This window comes from Gadus morhua, chromosome 9 (genome assembly GCF_902167405.1).
Source record: "Gadus morhua chromosome 9, gadMor3.0, whole genome shotgun sequence".
Taxonomy (NCBI): domain Eukaryota; kingdom Metazoa; phylum Chordata; class Actinopteri; order Gadiformes; family Gadidae; genus Gadus; species Gadus morhua.
This window is the reverse complement of record NC_044056.1, coordinates 11192818-11216353: the sequence shown is the minus strand read 5'-3', so window position 1 is coordinate 11216353 and position 23536 is coordinate 11192818. Positions and strand designations below refer to the sequence as shown.

The following is a 23536-nucleotide window of genomic DNA, read 5'->3' as shown; positions in this document are numbered from 1 at the left end:
CCAACTAGAGTTGTTTAACGGTGCCGTATAATCTCGTAATACGTGACTCTGTCGAGACAAAGAACAGCTTTCACACATGATTGCAGCTTTTCCAATTTAATAACAGTTATTAACACCAGGCAGAACTGTAAGCTAAAACCTTAACCGAGAATGTCAAGTACCTTTAAAGGGAATTCTCTGGACCCAACTCTGAAACATGTTAAATAAGACCAAAAATATTAAATAATATAAGAAAAAAAAGGCCCTTTGTTTTTATAGGTGAATATGCTAATGTTTTAATACAGATAAAACATTGATATTTTAAACATTGGCAATGATTAGCCACAATTGACAATGAAAAATGAAAGACTTATACTAATGGATAGCAAATGTCATAGATGAACCGAACTCACAAAATAAATGTTTTTAATTAAAAACAAACAATTGAATTTGGCAACAATTGTCTAAATACCCTACAGACACACTAAGGCTCGGTTGAGCAACCTCGAACAACAACCTCCTTAACCCAGAGTCAAACCCCCAGACAACAATAACCACCCTTCTTTAACTTAATACCAAAATCCTGAACTGAACCAGGGAACCGGTGTAGGGGGTACCACGACCCGAGGTCTAGGGATCTACAGGGACGGTTAGCCTTGGGCGCCACCGCTCTTCCTCATCCTGGTCTTCCTGCTTCAGGGGGTATGGCCTCAGGTCAAGGGTCATCTTGTTGCTGCACATGCACTCATTGAACTGGAAGGAGAGCACACGGAAGGGTCTCATCCACCAGTGTCCAGGACCAACCAGTGGCCTTCATCTAGATACCCGTTGGGTTCTGATCCAGAGCCACAGTGAACCGAGGGCGCATGCCACCAAGTAGCAGCGGGGCACCTTGCTCAAGGGTGCCTGTAGACATCGGGCTTCGAACCCAGTGCCTTTCGGCTGGGGTCAAAGGCCACTACCAGACTATCCTTCACCCCCAGTTGGTCCATGATAAACATGTGTTGTATTTCCTTAAGGAAAATCCAAACATGCTAATGCTTGCTCACTATATCCAAACACATACTCCAAAGTATTTGCCATGAGCGTGTTAACGTGCTAATACATGCTAGCACGCTAACAGTAAGGACGAACGAGGTTGTCCCTCAGGATCACCACAAGTCGAGGTGTGTGGTGGTGGTGGTGAGGGAGGAGTCACCTTGGGGTACACCCCCAGCAGGGCGTCGGCCCGGGAGTAGAACTCCTCCTTCAGGGAGATGACGATGATCTGCATGCGCTCCCTGGACTCCTCTCTGATATAGCTGGTCACCTGAAAACACACACACAAACATATAGATATATTAGGGGTGTAGCGATACATGTATTCGTATGGAACTGAATCGGTAAGGACGTCACGGTTCGGTGCAAAGATTTACACGGTATAAAATTAAATAAAACTGGCGTGCAAATTAATTAATATAATGCCAAACTAATGTTAGGTACGTGATCTTCAGGGACAACTGAGACGCCTGAAAGTTGGTTGACAGAATCACATTTCCGTGAGACGGGGATAATAAACAAACACATTATCCGCATGGTATTTCTGGCGAATAAACGGCGAAAGCTTTGTTTATTGAAGAAAACGTCACACAAGTTTGCCGTCCTTCTTGGACGACCTACACTGTTGATCTTTGTTCATTGTGCGCATTCTTCTTTTTCCTTTGATTTATTAGCAGGCTACACTGTGTCTGGCAGCTATGAGGTCACAATGCTAACATAGCTGCCCCCCCCCCCCCCCCCCCCCCCCCCCCCCCCCACACCATAAGGGTACTGTTGGCGGTGGAAATGCGAGCCTAAACTGAGCTGCGCCGAACCGTACCTTCACTAATCCAGCAAACTGCACCGAACCGACCCGCACCCTCCGGTGGAAATAAGACATGCTGAATTTTCCGTTTTATAACTGATTGTCTTATTTAGTTTACAAGTTACAGATGGAGTCTGGAGGTGTTGCGGGGTACTTATTGTTTACTGATTACATCTTAGATTACACAGTTCAGGCTGTTGCAGCTAGCTCAGGGGAGAGACTATATGACACTAGTGCCGCTTTTCCACCGCACATGTAGCTCGACTCGACACGACACGACTCGACACGACTCGACACGGTAGCAGCGCGGGTCCTTTTCCACCGCAAATAGTACCTCCGGGACGTGGGCGGGGTCGGCTGCGCGAAAGGGCCGTGACGTATTTTTGTATGCGACGCAAACAACACCTACGTAACCCACACATGGACAGAACCCACATAACAACAATGGAGAACATCGATGCGATGGTATTCGTGTTCGTATTATTAGCTGGCATGTTGAAGAAGTGGAATATGTTGGCTGCGGCGCTGCTATGGCTGTTACCAGCATGGTTGCCATGTCGCTCTCGTGACTTCGTCACACTCTCTGGCCAATCAGTGGCCGGCCGTCTGCCGACGTCACCTTTTAGCATCGGCTCAGCCGCTTGGAACCTAGAGCGAGGCGGTACTAGAAAAAGCAGCCACTTCAGGTACCAGATACCATGTTTTCGCGGTGGAAACGCAAAAAAGGCGAGCTGAGTCGAGTCGTGTCGAGCTGGTACCATGCAGTGGAAAAGCGGCATAGGTGGTACAACCTGAGAAAGTGAAAAAGAATTGCCTTCAGCATTTTTGTTTTTTCTTTTCCCTTCATTGTACCGAGCTCGTACCGAACCGTGATGTCTGAACCGAGGTATGAACCGATCCGTGACTTCAATGTGCTGTTAGACCCCTAATATATATATATTAGAGCTGTCAAGCGATTAAAATATTTAATCGTGATTAATCGCATTAATGTCATAGTTAACTCTAATTAATCGCGATTAATCACAAATTATTTTTCTATGCTAAATATCCCTTGATTTTTTTGTCCCATAATTCTTCTCATTTTAATTCTCTTATCAACATGGTGAAGTGCATCGGCTTGCCTTGTTCAAATGATTTTTTATTGATAACAACATTGGCATATACACTGATCAAAACAGGACGATACAAAAAAAGAGCCTATAGTGCAATTAAACGACTGCTTTGAACAAATGTCATTTGAACATAGCAGTCAGGCTACTGCTTCTTTGTTTTGAGCCAAAGGAAAAAAAAAAAAAAAAATGTTTTTTTTTTTTTTATAAAATAATTACGTTAATCGCGCGATAAAAATTTAACGCCGTTAAATTTGGTTTGCGTTAACGCCGTTAATAACGCGTTTAACTGACAGCTCTAATATATATATATAGAACACACACATACATATCGTCACCCTCTTAAAGTAATGGCCTAAGTCATATTTTCAAGTTGTTCAGAAAACAGAAAAAACTGAACCATATATAGAGTATATGATATTTATGAATCATTTCAAACACAAAGGTTATGACAATAGATTACTATTGATATACAAATAATGATGTCAGTCAATTGTGTAACATAAGAGGATAAGATGACTTTGGCCAATTTATGAACATGCCTTTGTGATTTACTAAATTTTGAACCTGACTTGGGCCGAATTAATTCTGGAATAAGTGAGGCAAAACAGTGCATTTCTTTTTTTTCCCCACTACTGTAACAGACCATGAGGAAGGGTAGGCCTATGCCACAAACATTTGTATGGAACGAGTCCTGCATCATGGCAATAACTTCACTAGCTTGGTAGACTTTCTTTTTTTTGGAAGTGGCCGCCATCTTGAAATGCTCATAAAATTGCCTAAGTCACTCTTGTCTAGTGACTTAGGCAAAATAAATTGGCCTAATTCACACTCTTGACATAGGCCATTACAATAAACGGGTAGGATCACATGATCTGTTCAACTGAGGATGTTGGGGATTTTACCAGAGGTGGCTAGCATCACAAAGAGCTGATTTAGGCAAGAAAATCATTTTGGCCAAAAGGTGACTTAGGCCATTACTTTAAGAGGGTGACGATATAGAGAACACACACACACATACATATTACACAATCACACAATCACACACACACACACACACACACACACACACACACACACACACACACACACACACTGCACACACAGAAAAAGACATGCATGCACTCACACACACACAAGTACAGGCATCATTTGGTGACAGACTGAATGAGACAGGCCTGTAGTCAGGAGCCTCTTGTTCCCTCACAACACGAGCCAATCACACGTCCCGGAGACACCTGCCTTGCCGATGTTGGTGTTGTCCAGAGCAGCGTCCACCTCGTCCAGAATGAAGAAGGGAGCGGGTCGGTAACTGAGGGAGTAGAACCATACTTTGAACCCTGAGTCTTTTGTTCTAGAGCTCAATACCTTGAACCCTGAGTCTTGTGTTCTAGTACCCTTCAGTACTTTGAACCGGGAGTCTTGTGTTATGAAATATTTTGTGGTTGGTCTTGGGGAAAAAAGTACCTCCACAAGCTGAGTGACTGCATGATAGGTTCGGGAACCCCTGGTTTGTATGAATGTCTGGCTACCAGAGAATATGCTTCTTTTAGCATGGCTTTAATGATCCTGTTTCATAGTCCTTCAGAAGGCGCTTGTTATCAGGATAATGACTGGAGCTACATGGTTGTATTTTGAATCCTTAATTCCAATTTGGTAAGATTGCTTTCTGAACGATCACTAATATAAGACTAAAAGCGAATCATAGGTTCTAAGAATGTTAAAATTAGAACATTCTTATAAACAGTAATGCGCTAAGTGTATTTAGATGGGTAGTATTTTAACAAACGGTGAGAGGATTATTACGTTTGAATTTCAGCAAGACGCACTCCATTAAATTAGATTACAAACCCATTATTGGGCTCGTCCAAAGCCCATTGAGGGAGCCATCAACAAGGGTTTATGTTTTCTGGTAAATGAAGAACCCTGTGTGTGAGGCCTCCTTCGTAAGGCTCTTTCCGACCGTTATTTTCTCCATGAATCTTCCAGGCTGCCAAATAATGACCAACACAAGTTCCCAGTGCCCAAAGTCATGTCTTAATTGTGCTGACGAGCAGCCAAGGAAACTAAAGTCTTGATTTTATAATGATCCATGAACACACCATTTGAATTTCTGGAGCCTGTTCTGAGAACAGTAAATGTTTGGTATATTTGTTAAGAGTTGAACGATTGATTATCAAAATGACTTCAGATTCAATGTGATAGTGATAGTGAGTTTTGCCAGTGTAGTACACTGAAAGTTGTGTCGGTGTAGTACTAGTGATAGTGAGTTGTGTTTTTGTAGTGAGTACTAGTGATAGTGAGTTTTGCCAGTGTAGTACTAGTAATAGTGAGTTGTGCCAGTGTAGTGAGTACTAGTGATAGTGAGTTGTGCCAGAGGAGTACTAGTGATAGTGAGTTGTGCAGGTGTAGTGAGTACTCGTGATAGTGAGTTGTGTCGGTGTAGTGAATACTAGTGACAGTGAGTTGTGAAGGTATAGTGAGTACTATTGATAGTGAGTTGTGCCAGAGTAGTACTAGTGACAGTGAGTTGTGAAGGTATAGTGAGTACTATTGATAGTGAGTTGTGCCAGAGCAGTACTAGTGACAGTGAGTTGTAAAGGTGTAGTGAGTACTATTGATAGTGAGTTGTGCCAGAGTAGTACTAGTGATAGTGAGTTGTGGGGGTGTAGTGAGTACTATTGATAGTGAGTTGTGCCAGAGTAGTACTAGTGATAGTGAGTTGTGCAGGTGTAGTGAGTACTATTGATAGTGAGTTGTGCCAGAGGAGTACTAGTGATAGTGAGTTGTGCAGGTGTAGTGAGTACTATTGATAGTGAGTTGTGCCAGAGTAGTACTAGTGATAGTGAGTTGTGCAGGTGTAGTGAGTACTAGGGCTTTGACTTTTGCCCAAAAATCATATTCGAAGTTCGTTTGTTTATTAATATTAATATTCGAATATATTCGAATATTTATTAATATTATTTTGACCATTAAGTGCCTTCAGTAATACCTGGGCTGAATCCGAATACTTAGTACATACTATTTATGTTCAGTGTCTACTACTTGACGGTCTACAGCTATGTGTAGAACGCCTAGAACGGTCTACAGCTATGCGTAGAACGCCTCTGAACGCTTCCGAACACCGCCGAAACTCCACCGGATGTTTGGAGATGACGTGTCTCCCCTCAGATGCCGGCAAAATTACCTTGATAAGTTACCTGTTTTCCGTCTTGTCATCGTTGCTATTAAATTAAAAATGTCTCTTACTTAACTTAATTACTTACTTTACTTTTTTACTCTTTTTAATGTCTCGTTTTTCGCCGCTTTCTATGACGTCTTTCTAAGCCGCTGTTGGTAGTGTCGGGTCAGCCATCTCTTCTTCGTTCGTTACCACACCCGTAGTCTGGTAACGTAGTGACCTACCGTTGTATACTGTGGCGGTAGTATGTATTCGGAAACGTTTTCCGTACTACACAATGCACACTGAGCATTCGGACGCGCTATATTTGTGGCGTACTACAAAATGCATACTATAAGTATGAGTATTCGGATTCAGCCCTGGATTGGGCTTTGCGAGGTTTGTTTACCGGCGTTGCTATGGTTACCGGTCTTGCGTGTTCCAACGGTTTATTATGTTTCTAATAAATCGCTGTCTAATCAATACTTCATTCACTGCCTCTTCCGTAGTCATTACAATATTATGAATAGACTGCGTGGGGTTCTCCGACGTCTCTCCCTCTCGGCCTGCCCATAACAGGTTCGAATATTAAGGGCTGCCTAATATTCGTTCGAAATTTGATTTATTTTTTGATATTCGAATTATATTCGAATCACGAAGTTCGAAGTCAAAGCCCTAGTGAGTACTAGTGATAGTGTGTGGTACTAGTGACCTGTGAATGGCGAACAGCAGTGCCAGGGCAGCGATGGCCTTCTCCCCTCCAGACAGGTTGTCCATGGACATGAACCTCTTCCCTGGTGCCACACAGTTGTAGTTGATCCCCCCCAGGTAGGGCTCCTCCAGGTTCTCAGCAGTCAGGATGGCCTGGCATGTGTGTGTGTTTGGGGGGGGGGGAGGCATAAACGCGCACACATGTTAGTTTGTCCGTGTGTGTGTAGAATGTGTGTTCAGTGTGTGTTTGTTCAGTGTGCGTGCGTGTTCAGTACGTCGAAAGTCAGATTTTTGTATTTTCAGAAATTGTGTGTTAAGATTCTGTGTGTGAGTTAGCAGGTGTGTTTGGGTCAGTAAGTATGTGTCAGTCAGTAGGTGTGGGTGGGTCATTAGGTTTTTGTGGGTCAGTATGTGTGGCTTAGTCAGTAGGGCTCTTTGGTCAGTAAATGGTGTTGGTGTGTGTGTGGGTCAGTATGTATGTGTTAGTCAGTAGGGCTGTGTGGTCAGTAAGTGTGTGTGTGGGTCATTAAGTATGTGTTAGGGGCCGCTCACTCTAGGGCCGTTTGCCTGTTCCGTGCTGCAGGAAGATTCAGCACGACGGGGCCTGGGCACGATTGCCGTGGCCTGGGCACGATTGCTCCTTCATACATACGTCATCACGTCGTAATACGATAAATACGTCATCACCAAGCGTGGTGTCCAGCTGCGACTGTATGCTGTCGTCGGCCCAAATTTCAAGTAAACACTCGACTTCACTATTGCACCAACGTAAACCCACTCGTGAACCGCTTGCCGCCATTGTTTAAAATGATTGTTGTGGGGAAGAAGGGCATGGACCTATAAAGAAAGAAGGGTCGCGCAAGGACTACGTCATACAGCTCACATTGCGTATCCGCGCGTGTCATCTCATTAGCATCTGTACTTTGGCCACGGCACACCTCTCCCAAGTGTGCCGAGGCCAAGGGGCCGTTGCGTTGGCCGTTCCGTGCTGGAATACGGATGGCGTGGTCACATTAGCCAAACGTTCTAGACTTTAGTCTGCAAATGAGCTCGGGTACGGGGCCGCGGCCCTAGTGTGAGTGGCCCCTTAGTCAATAGGTGTGTTTGGGTCAGTATGTGTGTGTGGGGGTCAGTGTGTGTGTGTTAGTCAGTAGGGCAGTGTGGTCAGTAAGTGTGTGTTAATGTGTGTGAGTCAGTATGTATGTGTTATTCAGTAGGTGTGTGTGGGTCAGTATGTATTCTCACCTGTGCGCTGGTGTTCCGGCACAGTCTCTTGTAGATCTGGTCGATGGCGATGGCCACGTGTTCGAAGCAGCGGTTGAAGCGGTGGAAGCGCTGGGTTTTGATCAGCTCAAACTCCTGGCTGCTCTTCCTGGCCGCAGAGGAGCTGGAGTTGAAGGCTGGGAACACAAGACACGCAAATCCAGTGAGTTTTTGTCTAATATTTTCAAGGGTGTTTTGTGCCTCTGTGGACTGGACAGTGAAGAGAGACGGGAAGGTTTACTTTACGCAAATGCACACAGCCCCTGGTGCACATTTGGTTATGTGTTCAGACAATGGATATTCAATGTCCATTGGACACGGTGGATTTGTGCGGCTGGTAGATTCAGTCAGGTACCTCGGACCACCTCATCGAAGCGGTCCTCCTCCATCATCTGCTCCAGGGCTTTGAGGTTTGGCTGGCTGGTGGCCTTCAACGTCTTCTCTTTGGAGCTCACGTCCTCCTCCAGCATGTCCTTCTTGTTCTGCATGTCACGCTCCGTACTCACATGCTACACAACCATACACACATGCGCGGACAAGTTTACACACAATTACGACAGCGATAACTGCTTCTCAACAAACAAACCCCCATCTAGAGCCAATGACGACACAATTCAACAAAGGTGCACAAGTCAGTGGTCATTTCCTGGGAAGAGTTAGGTCTTCAGGTGTTCCCTGAAGAAGGAGGGAGGGAATCTGCAGACTGTAAGGAGCTGGGTCACTCATTCAATCATTCAGGTACAACCCATGATGAAAGTCTGGACTGTGTGAATGAATACTGTTTAAACACTGCCCTCACCTTGAGCTCTGATCCCAGGCTGGCGTAATCGATCACCATCTGTGCCTCTCTTTCATAGATATCCATGGTGAGGACGGAACTCTCCGACTCTGAATCCAGCTGACAGACAGAAATAGAGGCTCTTTCAACATAAAAGCCTTTCTACAGACATAGAGGCTCTTGCAGAGTAGGGCTGGCCCAAAAACCATTTTTCAGGCTTCGAATACTCGTTGGTTTTTTCCGAGCGAATATTCGAATACTCCTTCCAGAAAAACACACCATCAAAAACTACATTAATAATCCCTATATACTCCCTGGAACCAATTTTGACAGTATCTGCATATTTTGTTGAAGATTTAATATCTTTTGAACGTTAATTAGTAGGCCGAAGTAAGTTGGAGATCCTTAGTTATCCCCGTTGAAGCGAACTGCTGTCGTTCCGTTCCAAATCAGCTGTCCTCTGCCATCTCAGCCGTTAGGGGATCTTTTCAAAGCATCCTGGAACGTGCATCTTTTCAGGGAATTTGTACAATAAATCCATAACAAATATCGAATATTGATTGTCTTATGTGTCCATATTATATCCATTATATTGACCGGGTACTCCCAAGACGCTCACGCTCTGCAGCAAGCCAGTCACATTTGATTGGCGCAGCGCTGTAAAGCGAACGTAAACAAACAACTAAGCTAAGGTTAGCATTTCGCTAAGCATTACTTTTCCTCCCAAGATCCCGCTAATGTTGTGTTGTAAAGTAAAGGGAAACATATCTATTCTTCCTCCACCTCTCTCGCTTCTCTGCTTGGTGTCGCTTAGTTTGCCTCCCTCGCTCTGGTAACGTCAGGCACGTGAAAAAAAAAACAAAGCTCCGAATACTGATTTAAGCTTCGAATACTAATTTTCCGAACGAGTATTCGAATATTCGAATAATTCGGGCCAGCCCTATTGCGGAGTAAAAGCTTTTCTGCAGACAAAGAGGCTCTTTCACCATAAAAGCCTTTCTACAGACATAGAGGCTCTTTCAAAGTAAACGCCTTTCTAGAGACATAGAGGCTCTTTCACAGTAAAAGACTTTCTACATAAATAGAGGCTGTTTCACAGTAAAAGCCTTTCTACAGACATAGATGCTCTTTCACAGTAAAAGACTTTCTACATACATAGATGCTTTCACAGCAAAAGCCTTTCTACAGACATAGATGCTCTTTCACAGTAAAAGACTTTCTACATACATAGATGCTTTCACAGCAAAAGCCTTTCTACAGACATAGACGCTCTTTAAGTTTCATCACATGCGCAACCATGGCCGCAGTCATTATTCACACTCGGAGAACCGCCAACTCCCTTCCGCGCATGAGCAGTAGATAACATGCACTTGAACAATATCACGATAATTATAGAAAATGTTACACAATATCAATATATATTAAATGTGTGGGACATGAAGTATATGGAAATGTCCACTTTACTAGTGGCACATTTGAGATGGCAGGAAGTTTTCCTTTCTTCCTGCCATCTCAAACCTCACATTTTGATAAGTTAAAGGGCATACATTCCGATTGCGATTCAGTCAGACGGATTCCATGAATCGATGAGACTTAATTCCATGAGGATCCATCAGATTCAGAGACGACTCAGGATCTTGTTGAATGGCCAGTCCTAGAGAGCGCTGTGATGTTGGTACCTGCACGCGGCTGATATCACCGAGGTCTCCTGAGAGCAGCATCAGCGGCAGGGCCTGGACCTTGCAGTCAATCAGCATGTTGTGTTTAAATATCCGATGCTGCTCCAGGAGCGTCTCAATGGACACCAGCTCCCTCTGCTGCCTGGTGTGCTTCCTGCAGGAGGCCAGTCAGGGAGGTCAAACAACAGGGCGGACCGACAGAAGGGAGGTCAAACAACAGGGAGGTCAAACAGCAGGGAGGTCAAACAGCAGGGAGGTCAAACAGCAGGGAGGTCAAACAGCAGGGAGGTCAAACAGCAGGGAGGTCAAACAGCAGGGAGGTCAAACAGCGAGAGGTCAAACAGCGAGAGGTCAAACAGCGAGAGGTCAAACAGCAGGGAGGTCGAACAGCGGGAGGTCGAACAGCGAGAGGTCAAACAGCGAGAGGTCAAACAGCAGGGAGGTCAAACAGCGGGAGGTCAAACAGCGGGAGGTCAAACAGCGAGAGGTCAAACAGCAGGGAGGTCAAACAGCAGGGAGGGGATGCCACAGGTTGTTTAAATTGAGTGCGTTTAGTTCTACTCATGAAATTGAAAAGATCTGTCTAAGCCCATTTTGACCCATACAGGTTATTATGTTGTATACTAAATAGCCCCTGAATTATTATTATAATTTTTAGAAATTATAATATTTGAAACATTATTTGAAACAAATCTAAATAAGAGAAACATTGGAGAGGTAGACTAAAACATTCATTCTACATGACTTGATGAGAAAAAAAAGCTAGTTTGTTGTAAGATTTTGTTAGAAGTTATTGACGAATGGAAGGAGGCAGGGAGCATTTAAATGAAGATCAGGTGAGTTGATCTTCTAACTACGATACCTGCTGGCTTCCTGCATGGTCTTGGTTGCCTTGTCCAGGGTGGTCTTGGACTCTCCAATCTGGACCTTCTTGGCCAGCAGGTGGTTCTTGAAGTCCAGGAGTTTGTTCTGGCCCTGCTCCACCGCACCCAGAAGCCTCTTCTCCTCCTGTGGAGTCAGAGACACACAGTTACTCTCCTCCTGTGGAGTCAGAGACACTCTGGAACTCTCTTCCTGCTGGGAGTCAGAGACACACGATTACTCTCCTCCTGTGGGTAGGGGGTAGGGGTGTTGCTGTGCTGTCTCCACAGCGACAACTAGGGATGTAACAATATGACATTTTTAGTACGATACGATACGATATCAAAATTAATATCAGGATATCACGATACGATATAAATTTTTTTGAGATGGCTAAATTTAGATTGTTCCCAAAACACCCTAACCACACCCAAGGATGTTGGTCCTATTCAAATGCCTTGCTCATGTTGGAGGCATTATCTGTTGTGAAACAGACAATCCTCTCTTTTGGTATTTTCCAAGCCTGGAGAATACTTTCGATCATTTCTAAAATGTGGGCGTGGGTGTGGTCTTCCGGGAAATACATTGTTTCCAAGCAGTGGGACATCAGCTTCCAATCCGGGGAGATGTAGTGGATGGTTTAACTGATGTAGGGTTCTGCTCGTCCACAGGTCTCCCTCAGACACCTTTTTCTGAACAGTCGCACGCACCTTTTCAAACATCTGGGGAATCTCTGAATCCGAAAAGTAAGCCCGAGATGGCAGCTTGTAGCGTGGGGCCGTCTTCTGCATCAAATGCTTAAATCCAGGCTTTCAACCACTTGGAAAGGTATCATGTCCTTTGCAATAAAAAATGCCACTGCTTCATCTAATTCCTTTGCCTCTTTTGATTTGGGAGCATATTTTGTTCCTTTGGCAAAGGATTATTTTACATTAGGCTGGTTGCTTGATGGTGCACTTGAAGGACTATCAAATCTATTTTTATTTAACAGTTTTTATCTTAATACATTCTGACTTAATGAAATAAAAAAAGGATTACGATATTTTTATTTGTTTATTATTATTTAAAAAATTCTGCCACAAAATGTATGTTTTTACAGTGCACTCTTCTCACGCCTCCCTCCCTCTCACTATCGGAGGTGGGCAGCGTCACCTAAGTGTGACCTAGTAATGATTCCATACTTGTGCGCAAAATGCCGGTAGTACACAAGCTAATGTAAAGTTATGGTGAACATATTAAGGATCATATGACATATTTATATCATCTGTCACGGATGTTCGGCAACCTTAACGTGGATTTGACGATTTTGGCATGGTCTTGTGGATGTTTATCACGGAGATGATGTGCCATGTTGGACGTGTTTGCCGCTTTGCAAGGCACTTTTCTCTTGCAGCGTTTGCAAGTCGGCATTCCAAGAACTTTGCCGTCTTCATCCTTTAGATAGCCGAAAAATTCCCACACTGCCGACCTGGTCCGTTTTGGTGGCCTAAATAGCGGAGATGCGTCCTCTCCTTCTGCAATTTCTTGTTCGCCTGGATTCATAATTACTGACCCGTGATGAACCACTTTCTGCTATAACAGGTAAGCTAGTTTCAATCAGGTTTTTTTTCACTTTTTCTCTCCTCCAACAGGTAAGCTAGTTTCAATCGCTATTCTTTCTCTTTTTATCTCTGCTAGCGTTTTCTCTTCTTGCCTACTGTGTGCATAATGTTGTTGTAACGGACAGTGCAGGTCCACGTGAGAGGGGACCGTTGATTGTCAAGTTAGGAGTCATATTTCAGTGGTGTTGTGTCAATGCTTTATTATTTTGTGTGGTGTGGGCATACCATGTTGAGTTGAGTGCAACGTTTTAATGACAATGTCGCTCACCAGACTCCCCACAATGACAGTGCGCATTTACCATGCAATCTCGCGGCTATACCGCGACACGGTATTACATGAAAAAACGTACGGTTGACATTCGTGGCCTTTTCATATCGCGATATACCGTTTTATGGTATATCGTTACATCCCTAGAGACAACGCAGCGATATCATCATAAGCAGTTCTAACTGGAGAGAAAGTGAAATCCGCGAGCTGCTGATCACGTGATCATGCATCAAACAAAGATGGTGCGATCAACGAGAGAGACGCAGAGGAACTGTCCTTACGAGGCTTTTGTCTGGATGAAAAACAAGTGGTTGGCAAAATAAAGATTATGTTGGCCTTTTTGCACTTGTATATAGTTAATCGCGTTTGTAGCCTACACTCAGATGTGAACTGATTCTTGCATGCTTGTTATTTCTTCATTTATAAAAAAATATAAGCATTATGCAAATTAGTTGAAGAGGTTTAGAGTCCGTGCGCAACCCCGTCTTTTCCAATGAACCAAGAAAGCCTGCGCCGTGACGAACGGGGTGTTTTTGATCAAACACTCAACTTCGCTTTTGCACCAACGTGAACCCACTCGTGCACCGCTTGCCGCCATGTTTATTGTTTAATGGGGTAGAAGGGTTGCATGGACTATACGTCATCCAGCTCAGGTTGCGTATTCATGCGTGTGCGCGTGTCGGCTCATTAGCATCTGTACCGTGGCCTGAGCACACCTCTCCGAAGTGTACTCAGGCCACAGAATAGAACTGTACTTGAGTATGGATGGTGTGCTCACCCTAGCCAAACAATCTAGACTTTAGGGGGCAAACGTACTTGAGTACGTTACAGATAGCCTAGTGTGAGTGCGCCCAGAGAAACACAGTTACTCTCCTCCTGTGGGGAGTCAGTCAGAGCCACAATTCTACCCACCTCCTAAGGGGAGTCAAACGCTTTCATCTAGAGACTTACAAGTGAGGCTGAGAAAGAGCTAGACAAACATTTACAATTTGAGCAGTTACAAAATAAGTAATTTAAGCACTAGGCTGCACGTTGCCGTGGTTTACGCCGTGGTGCCTGACAGTGCCCATTAGCTTCGCTGGTGTGTGTTTACCTTGGCCTGCTGGGCCACAGTGAGCTCCTCCTTAGCCATGGTCTCCTCCAGCTGGCTGAGCTTCCTCTGCTGCTGCTCTGCCTGCTCCTCCTCATACTCAAGCTTGGCAGCCAGCCGGCCCCGTTGGCCCTCAAACTCCAGCCTGGAGTTGGGAGGGTAGAGAGGAAGGGATGGTGGCGAGAGGTAGAGAGTAAAAGAGTTAGAGAGAGAGAGAGCTGTAGTGATTTGCCTACTCGTTAACCTTGTGATCATCAGCTATCAGTGAATTTGCACTTTAGCCACACTTTTCTCAGAATTCCCGGACATAGAGAGGGAGGAGGAAAGTCCTCCTCTGAGTGGGTGTGACTAAGAAAAGGATCTGGATCCCGCCTACGTCTATTCACGAATAGGCTTGAGCCCTGGCTGCGCTATGAACCAATAAACAGGAGCCCTGGCTGCGGAGCAGCCCAGAGGGAGGGGTTACTCCCTCACGTCTAGGCTACGAGAACCAACGAACCCGCTCAGTCGTATGCCTCGATTCCACCGAGCGGTGAGCTACTGAAGTTTGTGAAGAAGATGGAAGTACCGTTTCCTGTCCAGCTCCGACTGGTGCTTCAGGTGCCCTTGTTCGTACTGCCTGATGTTCTCCACTCCAATCTGTGCACAGAAGTCCTCGAACACCTGGTCCTCCAGCTTGGGAAGGAACCAAAGAATGCAGTCAACACACCAATCACCGACATTCAGCACAGACGGCTTAGCCTATCAGGCCTACTGGTTGTCAGTTGAGGTCATGGGTAGGTAGGGAATTTATTTTATTTTTTTATTTTATTTTTTCCAGCGGCAGCGAATGATAAGTAGGTTGTTTTCATTTAAAAACGAGAGAATGCGCTCATCCTTGTACAGAATGAAGAGGTGCTGTACAAAAACGTAATTATAGTTTGCATCAAAAAAAAAAAAAACTTTTTTTTTTTTAAAGCTCATAAAATAATTTGGGTCGCACACAAATGGACAGGGTCGGTCGGAAACCGGAACCAAACAAAACATTTTTTTAGGCCTCAGGGACGTCCGTCACACAAAACCTCCTCTCAACCCTGAACCTACTCCCTACAACTGCCTTGGTGGTGTACAAGCTAAGCTTTGATGAGAGCATGGGATTATATTTATATATCATATAGCAGCTACCTGGTCCATCTTATCTTTCATCTCCTTCATCACCACCTCCTTCACCTCCATGTTCTCCTGCTGCACTTGAATCTCAGTTTTAAGGTTGACCAGCTCACACTCCAAGCTAGAGACCTCCTGCAAAGCAAAACTAGCCGTGTTCAGTTTCACCATGCAGCCACCTCTTAAGGGGCCGTTAACCTACCGCTTAGAACCAATATGACCACTAGGCTACCGCTTAGAACCAATACGGCTGCTAGTAGAGGTGCAACGGATCACAAAACTCACGGTTCGGATCGTGTCACGGTTTTTGAGTCACGGGTCGGATCATTTTCGGATCAACAACAACAATAAAGATAACAAGACAAATGCGACTTTAAGTAATATCTTCAAATGTGTAAAAACAAAATAAAGTGAAAAATTAGGTAATAATCCTGCTTCCTTTAAGCATGGTCAATATTTTAAAAATGTGCAATCTGAGGCATTATTCCTTCTTCTTTTTAAAATGGATAGTAAATAATCCTAACCCTAACCCTCACATACTGAACCACTGAACACTAGCGTCCCGAACCGTGAGGGTTGATCCGTACGGATCACGGGTAACCCGTGAACCGTTGCACCACTAGCTGCTAGCTTACCGCTTCTTAGCTAAGAATGCTTCTAGCCTTTTATGGGATGATCTTTTTTTTTTTTTTTGGGAAGGTGGTTCAAATGTTGTGATATTTCTCCAAATGTAAGGTATAACTATCATCTTCTGTATTTGTTGTGTGTTGCATCTGAGTACTAGTCATGGGATGCCCCAGTAACCAGCCCAGTAACTCTTCAGGTCTCCATGTCCACGGCTGGGAGCATGAGCATCGTACCGCCCGGCAGTGAGGGATATTCCCATGGAGGACGGACTCTCGCTCTTTGTTGGAGTACTTGAGGCGGATCTGGACCCCCTGAGTCTGGACTTGGACCCCCTTCAGCTCAGACTCCTTGGCTCTGGACTTCACCAAACCCTGTCACAGGACCGCACACATTGGTTTTGCTTTACGTTTCATATCATTGTTTTAGCACCTTTAAGGATTTGGCAGTTTTTTGTAATCCGGTAGAAGTGAGCACCGTGTATTATCTAAGTCTCCATAAATACGCCTTAAATTGGTAAGCATCTCCTCTAACAGTTGATAATTATTTGTCCAACGACTTTAAAAAGTGATTTTAAATGTGAATGCAATGACTTCCGCTACTGAATCAATATGTGATGGGATGATAGAGGCAGGGATACGTTCATGAGAGGACGAAGGTTGGAAGTAGTGCAGTACTACAAATAAAATACTAACTACAAATACAATATACCATGACATCAGAATATTACTGTGGAGTGTGTGGGGATGATGGCTGGTTAAACCTGTTACACATTGACTACTCAATGGCAACAGGTGTGCCTCCCCAACCAGCCCCAGAGTCCAATTAGACTAGGGCCAGGTGAGGCACTCACTCTACTAACTCTGACTCTGCCAATCGTCATCATTAATGCGAATGTCTCGTGCCGACTAACCAAGAAAGAACAGTAAAGAGAGAGAGCTCTAGTTGGTCTGATGAAAAAACTGCTTCAATTATAGTAACGCGGCGACTCTTTTAGAAGTAACGGTAGCGGTGTTATCCCCCCCCCCCCCCCCCAAAAGAAAAAACCTTCGGATCTGCACGAACCACACAGGTCCCCAAAATGCATGATAAAATAGTGTCTTGTGCAAAAAAGCGTGGGGTTTGCATGTCTGTATGGTAGATGTGATATAATTCAGGGATAGCCTCACGCGCAACTCGGCCGTCAGCTGGTCCTTGCGGTCCTTCAGCGTCTTCACGGCCTTCTCGTCCCAACAGCGGGCCTTGGTGCGCAGGTCACTGGACCCCCCGGAGATGACCCCTGACTTGGTGAACAGGGTGCCGTCCAGAGTGACGGTCTACGCAAGGTGAGAGCATTAAAGTGTTGGTATTTATGTTGTTAGTGGTTGGGCAGACGCTCTGATCTAACAAGGCTAAACAGGTAAGGCTGAGATGAATTAAAAACCACACTCAAAATTGGGAGTGACGACCAAAGAAACGCTACAGTGGTGTAGTTTGAAAATGGAGATACTGCAGAGTAGGCATTTATTGTATTGAATGAATGGTAGTGCGACCAGTAGAAATCACATATCTAAGTGCTTTCTACATGACACTCTGATGATGATCTATCCCCAGGTGTTTGATTCACGGCCAAAAGGTTGCTCTCAGTCTACCTGTAGACTTCCTTGCCCTAACCCCTAAATGCTCCTTAATTACACATATCTAAAATTCATAATCCCTTTGAATAAAGTGGCACCCCTTAAAAATGAGTAAATCCAACATGAGAACGCCCTTAAATGCAAAGCAATCCTCTTCACTCCTAGCAGGCGAACAAAAGAACAACCCGATCCAGTAGTCGTCCATAAACCCTCGGCGGGGCCTCACCTTGATGCGCTGGGGCCCGTCGAAGGCCACGCTACGGGCGTCCCTGAGGGTCTCACACACCACGGCGTTGCCGCAGACGAACTGCAGCGCCTTCTTGAGCCCGGGGACGGCCCCCGAGTTACACCGCACCACGTCAACCACCATCTTAGCCCCCCTCAGCTCCCTCAGCCGCTCGTTCAGGGGGGCCACCTGGATCACAACACAACCACAACAGCCTCAGGTACAGGCAGGTGATCACAACACAACCATAACAGCTTCAGGTACAGGCAGGTGATCAGAACACAACCATAACAGCTTCAGGTACAGGCAGGTGATCAGAACACAACCACAACAGCCTCAGGTACAGGCAGGTGATCAGAACACAACCATAACTGCCTCAGGTACAGGCAGGTGATCAGAACACAACCACAACAGCCTCAGGTACAGGCAGGTGATCAGAACACAACCATAACTGCCTCAGGTACAGGCAGCTGATCAGAACACAACCACAACAGCCTCAGGTACAAGCAGGTGTCCCCTCGGGGGGACCATCTGAGGAGCACTGTGTGAACTGTAATCAGGGATCCAGTACTAATATGTCTGTGATGCAGTGGGGATATACAAACGATTTAAATTAAATTTTATGCCACTTAATTTGTGTAAACGATCACTGTTGATGTTGAGGGGAAATTACACATTGGTATTGCTAAGAAATGTAATATCAGTCCTAGTACCAATGAAATCCTCATCCAAAGATTAAAAAATAAAAGCACGGAATACAATAGTATCCCACTGCTCGTTTCCGAAAGATTTTCTGAATGTGTGAGAAATTCTCCTGAGACTTCAATCAGAAAAAAGAAAAATCCTACCTGGAATCAATAAAGTCTTATCTTATCTTAAAATACTCCAAAAGATAATAGATAGTGGCACAAAATAATTATTGACCACCCTCCTGAATTTTGACCAATATTTAATTGGTTTGGATCCCGTAAAGTTGGTTCCCAGCTGGAGTTCAAAAACATCAGGTTCCATCGACCTGAAGAGAGAACATCGATGGGCGTGTCGTATTCTACAGGCTGGAATGAGAGGAAGGGCAGAAGAGCCTGCTACCACTGTTTACTTCCAGTATGGATTGTGCAACCCCTGTTCATGAATCATCCTTTATTACAAAATGTTCAAAACTGTCGGCAACACATGCCGGTTTGCGATAGCACCATGCTTCCAAGAATCCTGAACGGAACCGGTTCAGGGACCAGTGCTTGTTTGGTTAAAGGGCTAACACTGACTGATTCACTGACAGTGACTGTGTCACTCACAGACAGGTAGTCGATGGGCAGGAAGGTCTCGGCCTCGACACGCTCCTCTTTCAGGTAGTGGATGCAGCTGCGGGCTGCCTTCTCCGAAGCCACCACGATGGCGTTCAGGTAGCGACCGAACACCTTGGTGGCGGCCAGCTGGTACTTCCGGTGGATGGGGCTGCACAGATCCACCAGGCGGCCGTACTGGGGGAGAAACCTCTGCTTGACAGGTGCTTTGTTCACAGGATAAGATGGAACTTTCATGATCCCAGACAGGAAATTCAAGTTCATATTGAGGAACAAATGCCTCTGATAATATGTAACATGTTATTGGATTCATAATATAAATTGAAAGGCCTCTCTCTCCTCACCACAGTGTCGGGGTAAAGTCGTAAGAGGTTCCCCAGAACCTCCTTGCGTTGCTGCTGGCGCCAGGTCTCATGGTGGTCCAGTCGGGCATGGCCCAGCTCCTCCAGCACCGCACCCAGCTCCTCCTCTACCTCCTTGCTCCGCTGGCGGCCATGCTCCAGCTCCTCGCTCAGGCTGCTCTCCAGCTGGGCGTACTGGTTCAGGGTCACGCTGGACCCGTGGCAAACACCCAGGCAGGAACAGGTACGATTTTAAATGATGTTATGGTTAATACATCTGTTCTGAAACTGTCATACAGCTTTGGGTGTCTGGTTCAAAGAGTTCTAGGGCAGTACCCAAAAATCAACTGGTCGGTTTGTCGTCATGAAAACCCCGAGTCACTCAAATTATTTAGAGTCGAACAATTACAGGTTTTCTTTTTGTATGTGCATTGTAATAACCAAATACAACATGATATGTGGCTTAAGATGAAGAAATTACTTTAGATATTAATTATAGGGAAACAAACTGTTGATTATAGAAGACATATCCTTGACGAGGAGACGTGGGTTCATGTTAGATCTAACAAGGGACCTACATATACAAAACATCAAAACTAGAGCTGTCAGTTAAACGCGTTATTAACGGCGTTAACGCAAACCAAATTTAACGGCGTTAAATTTTTTATCGCGCGATTAACGCAATTATTTTATTAAAAAAAAAAAAAAAAAAAAATCTTTTTTTTCTTTGGCTCAAAACAAAGAAGCAGTAGCCTGACTGCTATTTTCAAATGACATTTGTTCAAAGCAGTCGTTTATTGCACTATAGGCTATTTTTTTGTATTGTCCTGTTTTGATCAGTGTATATGCCAATGTTGTTATCAATAAAAAATAATTTGCACAAGGCAAGCCGATGCACTTCACCATGTTGATAAGAGAATTAAAATGAGAAGAATTATGGGACAAAAAAATCAAGGGATATTTAGCATAGAAAAAGAATTTGCGATTAATCGCGATTAATTAGTTAACTATTACATTAATGCGATTAATCACAATTAAATATTTTAATCGCTTGACAGCTCTAATCAAAACCTTAACAGGCAAGTGCTGCACTGATGGAAAAGACCATCAGGACCATTCATGTTAAAGATCTGGTGGAGCTGAATATGTTAGCTGAGCTCAGGCTTGAATGAATGAAATCAAAAAACATCTGAATCGTCTGTATGGTGACAAGCACAGTCAATCACAACAGGTGATCTCACAGTGCATTTCATTCACTAACAGCAGACGGATAACTATGTCTCTTCTAACAAATTACAGCCAAATGAAAGGTCTGAAATCTTAAACCTCAGCATCGTTAAGTAAGCCCCAATGTTTGTTTGTTATTTAAATAAAAGAAATGATAAAGGGACTCATGGGGACAGGTACTTTGATCAGTGCAGTATCTCTTTGGTCCCCCTGAAATGCATGTTGATTTCTTGGGCTATTGACATGGGCATCCTATGAGTTTCATACTTGCAGCCATTGGTGTACTCCTCCAGCTTCTCTGCCCTGTGTGTCAAATCCTCCATCTGGCTCTGCTGGTTCCTGATGCCAGCCTGCGACCACAATTGTCACACATTACATGATCATACTCGATTGCATACAATACTTTGCTGTCAAGGGTGTCTTACAAGACACATTTCTCAAGAAGTATGTATTAAGTCAAAGAGAAACTGTGCTTTTGAGCGAACCTCCACTTTCTTCTGCTTGCTCTGGTCCAGGTTGATCTTATCGTGGTTCGCTTTCAGCTCCAAGCTGAGCTTCTCTGTCTGCTGGCAGAGGAGGGCCCCCTGCGTCCTAGTCAGCTCCTTCAGATGCCTGTACTGCGCCACCTGGCCCAGAAGAACATCTCAACATAACTATACACATGTATGTCCTTAGTGTGGTTGCCATTGCAGGCACATCTACTGTTCTTAAGATTTCTTTATTCCCCTAATCAGTTTTTTGTCCGCCTTCTCTGACACTTCAACTACTTCAGACATCTTAACTTGGTCAATTTTCAACGGTAACCTTTGTTCAAACCATTTTACAAATCAACACACTTGTATCTTCAATAATCCGAAAACTGAATTTCGATTACCTTTATACTTTTTTCAGAATCACAGTTTAAGTTTCCTATCGGTTTCGTTTTCAGCTGGTCTCATTCATTTACGCTGAGGTAAGAGCGTGGAGGACGTGCAGGCAATGTTGCCGGATTTTGACTTTTTGACTACTTTTTACGACGTTCAGGCATCGGTGATGCTAGTGTTGACGTTAGCGCTGACGTTAGCCCTGACATTAGCTTTGACGTTAGCATTTTAGCAAGCACACTCTTGCAGTTGATTAGGACGAAACGCATTCCAGTTATATCTACAGCTGTGCCAGGTGGAGGAGTAAAGGGACCTGAAGCATGCCATATCAACATAACTATACAGTAGTTATATCTACAACTTCCTGGCACATCTCAACATAACTATATATATATATATATATATATATATATATATATATACAGGGTATCTGCAGGTTTCAGCAAGTCAAATTTAAGACTTTTTAAGACCTTTTTAATACCACCTTGAATGAAATTAAAGACCTTAAACCCGCGATGGTGGGGGGGATCCCGCTGTATTACAACCCAAGCATAGCATGTGCGTCACTCAATGAGACTCATTCGAGTTTACTTTCTGTATGTTTATTGAACATAAAGTTATACTACTAAAAATAAAAAAATAAAGTTATACTCTAAAGTTATATATGTGTTAGGGCTCCAGACTAACTTTTTCCTTGGGTGCACTGGTGCGCCTACATTTTTAATTTGGGTGCACCAGCACGTATTCATGGTGCACCCAAGTTGTAAGTTGTTGAGAGGGGGGTGACAGCGTCTGGGCCCCCGGGCAGCTGCACCGGTTGCACCGTCGATATTTACGCCACTGATTAATAATATTTTCACCATTAAATAAATGCCTTCAGTAAGACCTGGGGGGTATACCATGAACCTCGTTGAACATACCCAGGCTTTCTTGGGAAAACCTGGCTCGACAGAGCCGCAACTCGCAATCACAGTTAAATGGTACCACAACGCTCACTTTAGATTCAATTAGTTGAACCAGGTTTTCCGCTTTAGGTTCAATGCGCGTTCAAATAAAAGGGGCGTTTCTCGCGTCATTTGACTCACCCTTATGCAAAATAAATCGCGCAAGAGCGGTGTATTTCATCCAAGGCGAGCAATGTATTATTATGAACTCCTACGAGGAATTCAAAGTTCAAATCACAGCCAAGGGGAACACGGTTCCCCATAATATGGCTAGGGTGGCGTGCTGGCAAAAATAGCCGACCGTGTTAATTCGTAAGTGAAAAGATTCTGCATATTGTCTAAAAAATATTATGTATCATCATCCCTTTTACCCCCATATATGTGGGGCCCCATGAATTACGAGCCCAAGTACCGGGAATGCACTCGATCTCCGACCCAATATCGGACGTGCACGTCAAGTTGCTTGCTTTTAGTGGCGTGGTTCAACGTCTCAAATATCAAAACAAAAGCCTTGTAGACGCTGCAGATTCGCTCGTTTCGGATGAAAGGCGCTGGTCCGAAGTGAGTTATATACGCCGTTTTGTCCCTTCCAGCAGTAAAGGTGCTCGCGATTTGAGAGTCAGGGAACATCAAACCGAAGAGATCTCCTATCCCCTCATTCGAGTTGTAGGACTGGTGCTTGACCACTGGGTTTAGAATCCACAACACCTCCGCTTTCAGTGTTGGTGTCGCACCAAATGCTACCCTCAGGTCAGTGCTAGCAGCGCGGACCGTCTGCGGCGGTGGCGCCGGGGCAGAGATGCAAAACGTAGAAATGGCTGGGGTCTGTGTGTGGCTCCTGGCAGAGGTTTTATGTTTTTGGCTCTGCATATGGCTGACGACAGCCTTAATCCCCATGGTGCC

General features: G+C 44.5%; 1 protein-coding gene across 1 annotated transcript in view; it reads right to left on the bottom strand.

Moving 5' to 3' along the window:
- Positions 1 to 80: 80 nt before the first annotated feature.
- Positions 81 to 23536, bottom strand: part of smc1b (structural maintenance of chromosomes 1B) — a 32819-nt gene continuing 9363 nt past the window's right edge. Inside the window, exons 7-25 of the mRNA XM_030365236.1 lie at positions 21312 to 21452; positions 21094 to 21176; positions 19603 to 19810; positions 19250 to 19435; positions 17955 to 18143; positions 17282 to 17428; positions 16349 to 16486; positions 15507 to 15623; positions 14911 to 15017; positions 14346 to 14487; positions 11385 to 11530; positions 10523 to 10676; positions 8865 to 8963; positions 8421 to 8574; positions 8048 to 8202; positions 6804 to 6955; positions 4174 to 4243; positions 1178 to 1288; positions 81 to 732 (exon numbers count right to left, since the gene is read on the bottom strand). Of these exons, the coding sequence (XP_030221096.1) occupies positions 610 to 732; positions 1178 to 1288; positions 4174 to 4243; positions 6804 to 6955; positions 8048 to 8202; positions 8421 to 8574; positions 8865 to 8963; positions 10523 to 10676; positions 11385 to 11530; positions 14346 to 14487; positions 14911 to 15017; positions 15507 to 15623; positions 16349 to 16486; positions 17282 to 17428; positions 17955 to 18143; positions 19250 to 19435; positions 19603 to 19810; positions 21094 to 21176; positions 21312 to 21452 (2622 nt within the window). The 3' untranslated portion in view covers positions 81 to 609. The remainder of the gene's footprint in view (positions 733 to 1177; positions 1289 to 4173; positions 4244 to 6803; positions 6956 to 8047; positions 8203 to 8420; positions 8575 to 8864; positions 8964 to 10522; positions 10677 to 11384; positions 11531 to 14345; positions 14488 to 14910; positions 15018 to 15506; positions 15624 to 16348; positions 16487 to 17281; positions 17429 to 17954; positions 18144 to 19249; positions 19436 to 19602; positions 19811 to 21093; positions 21177 to 21311; positions 21453 to 23536) is intronic.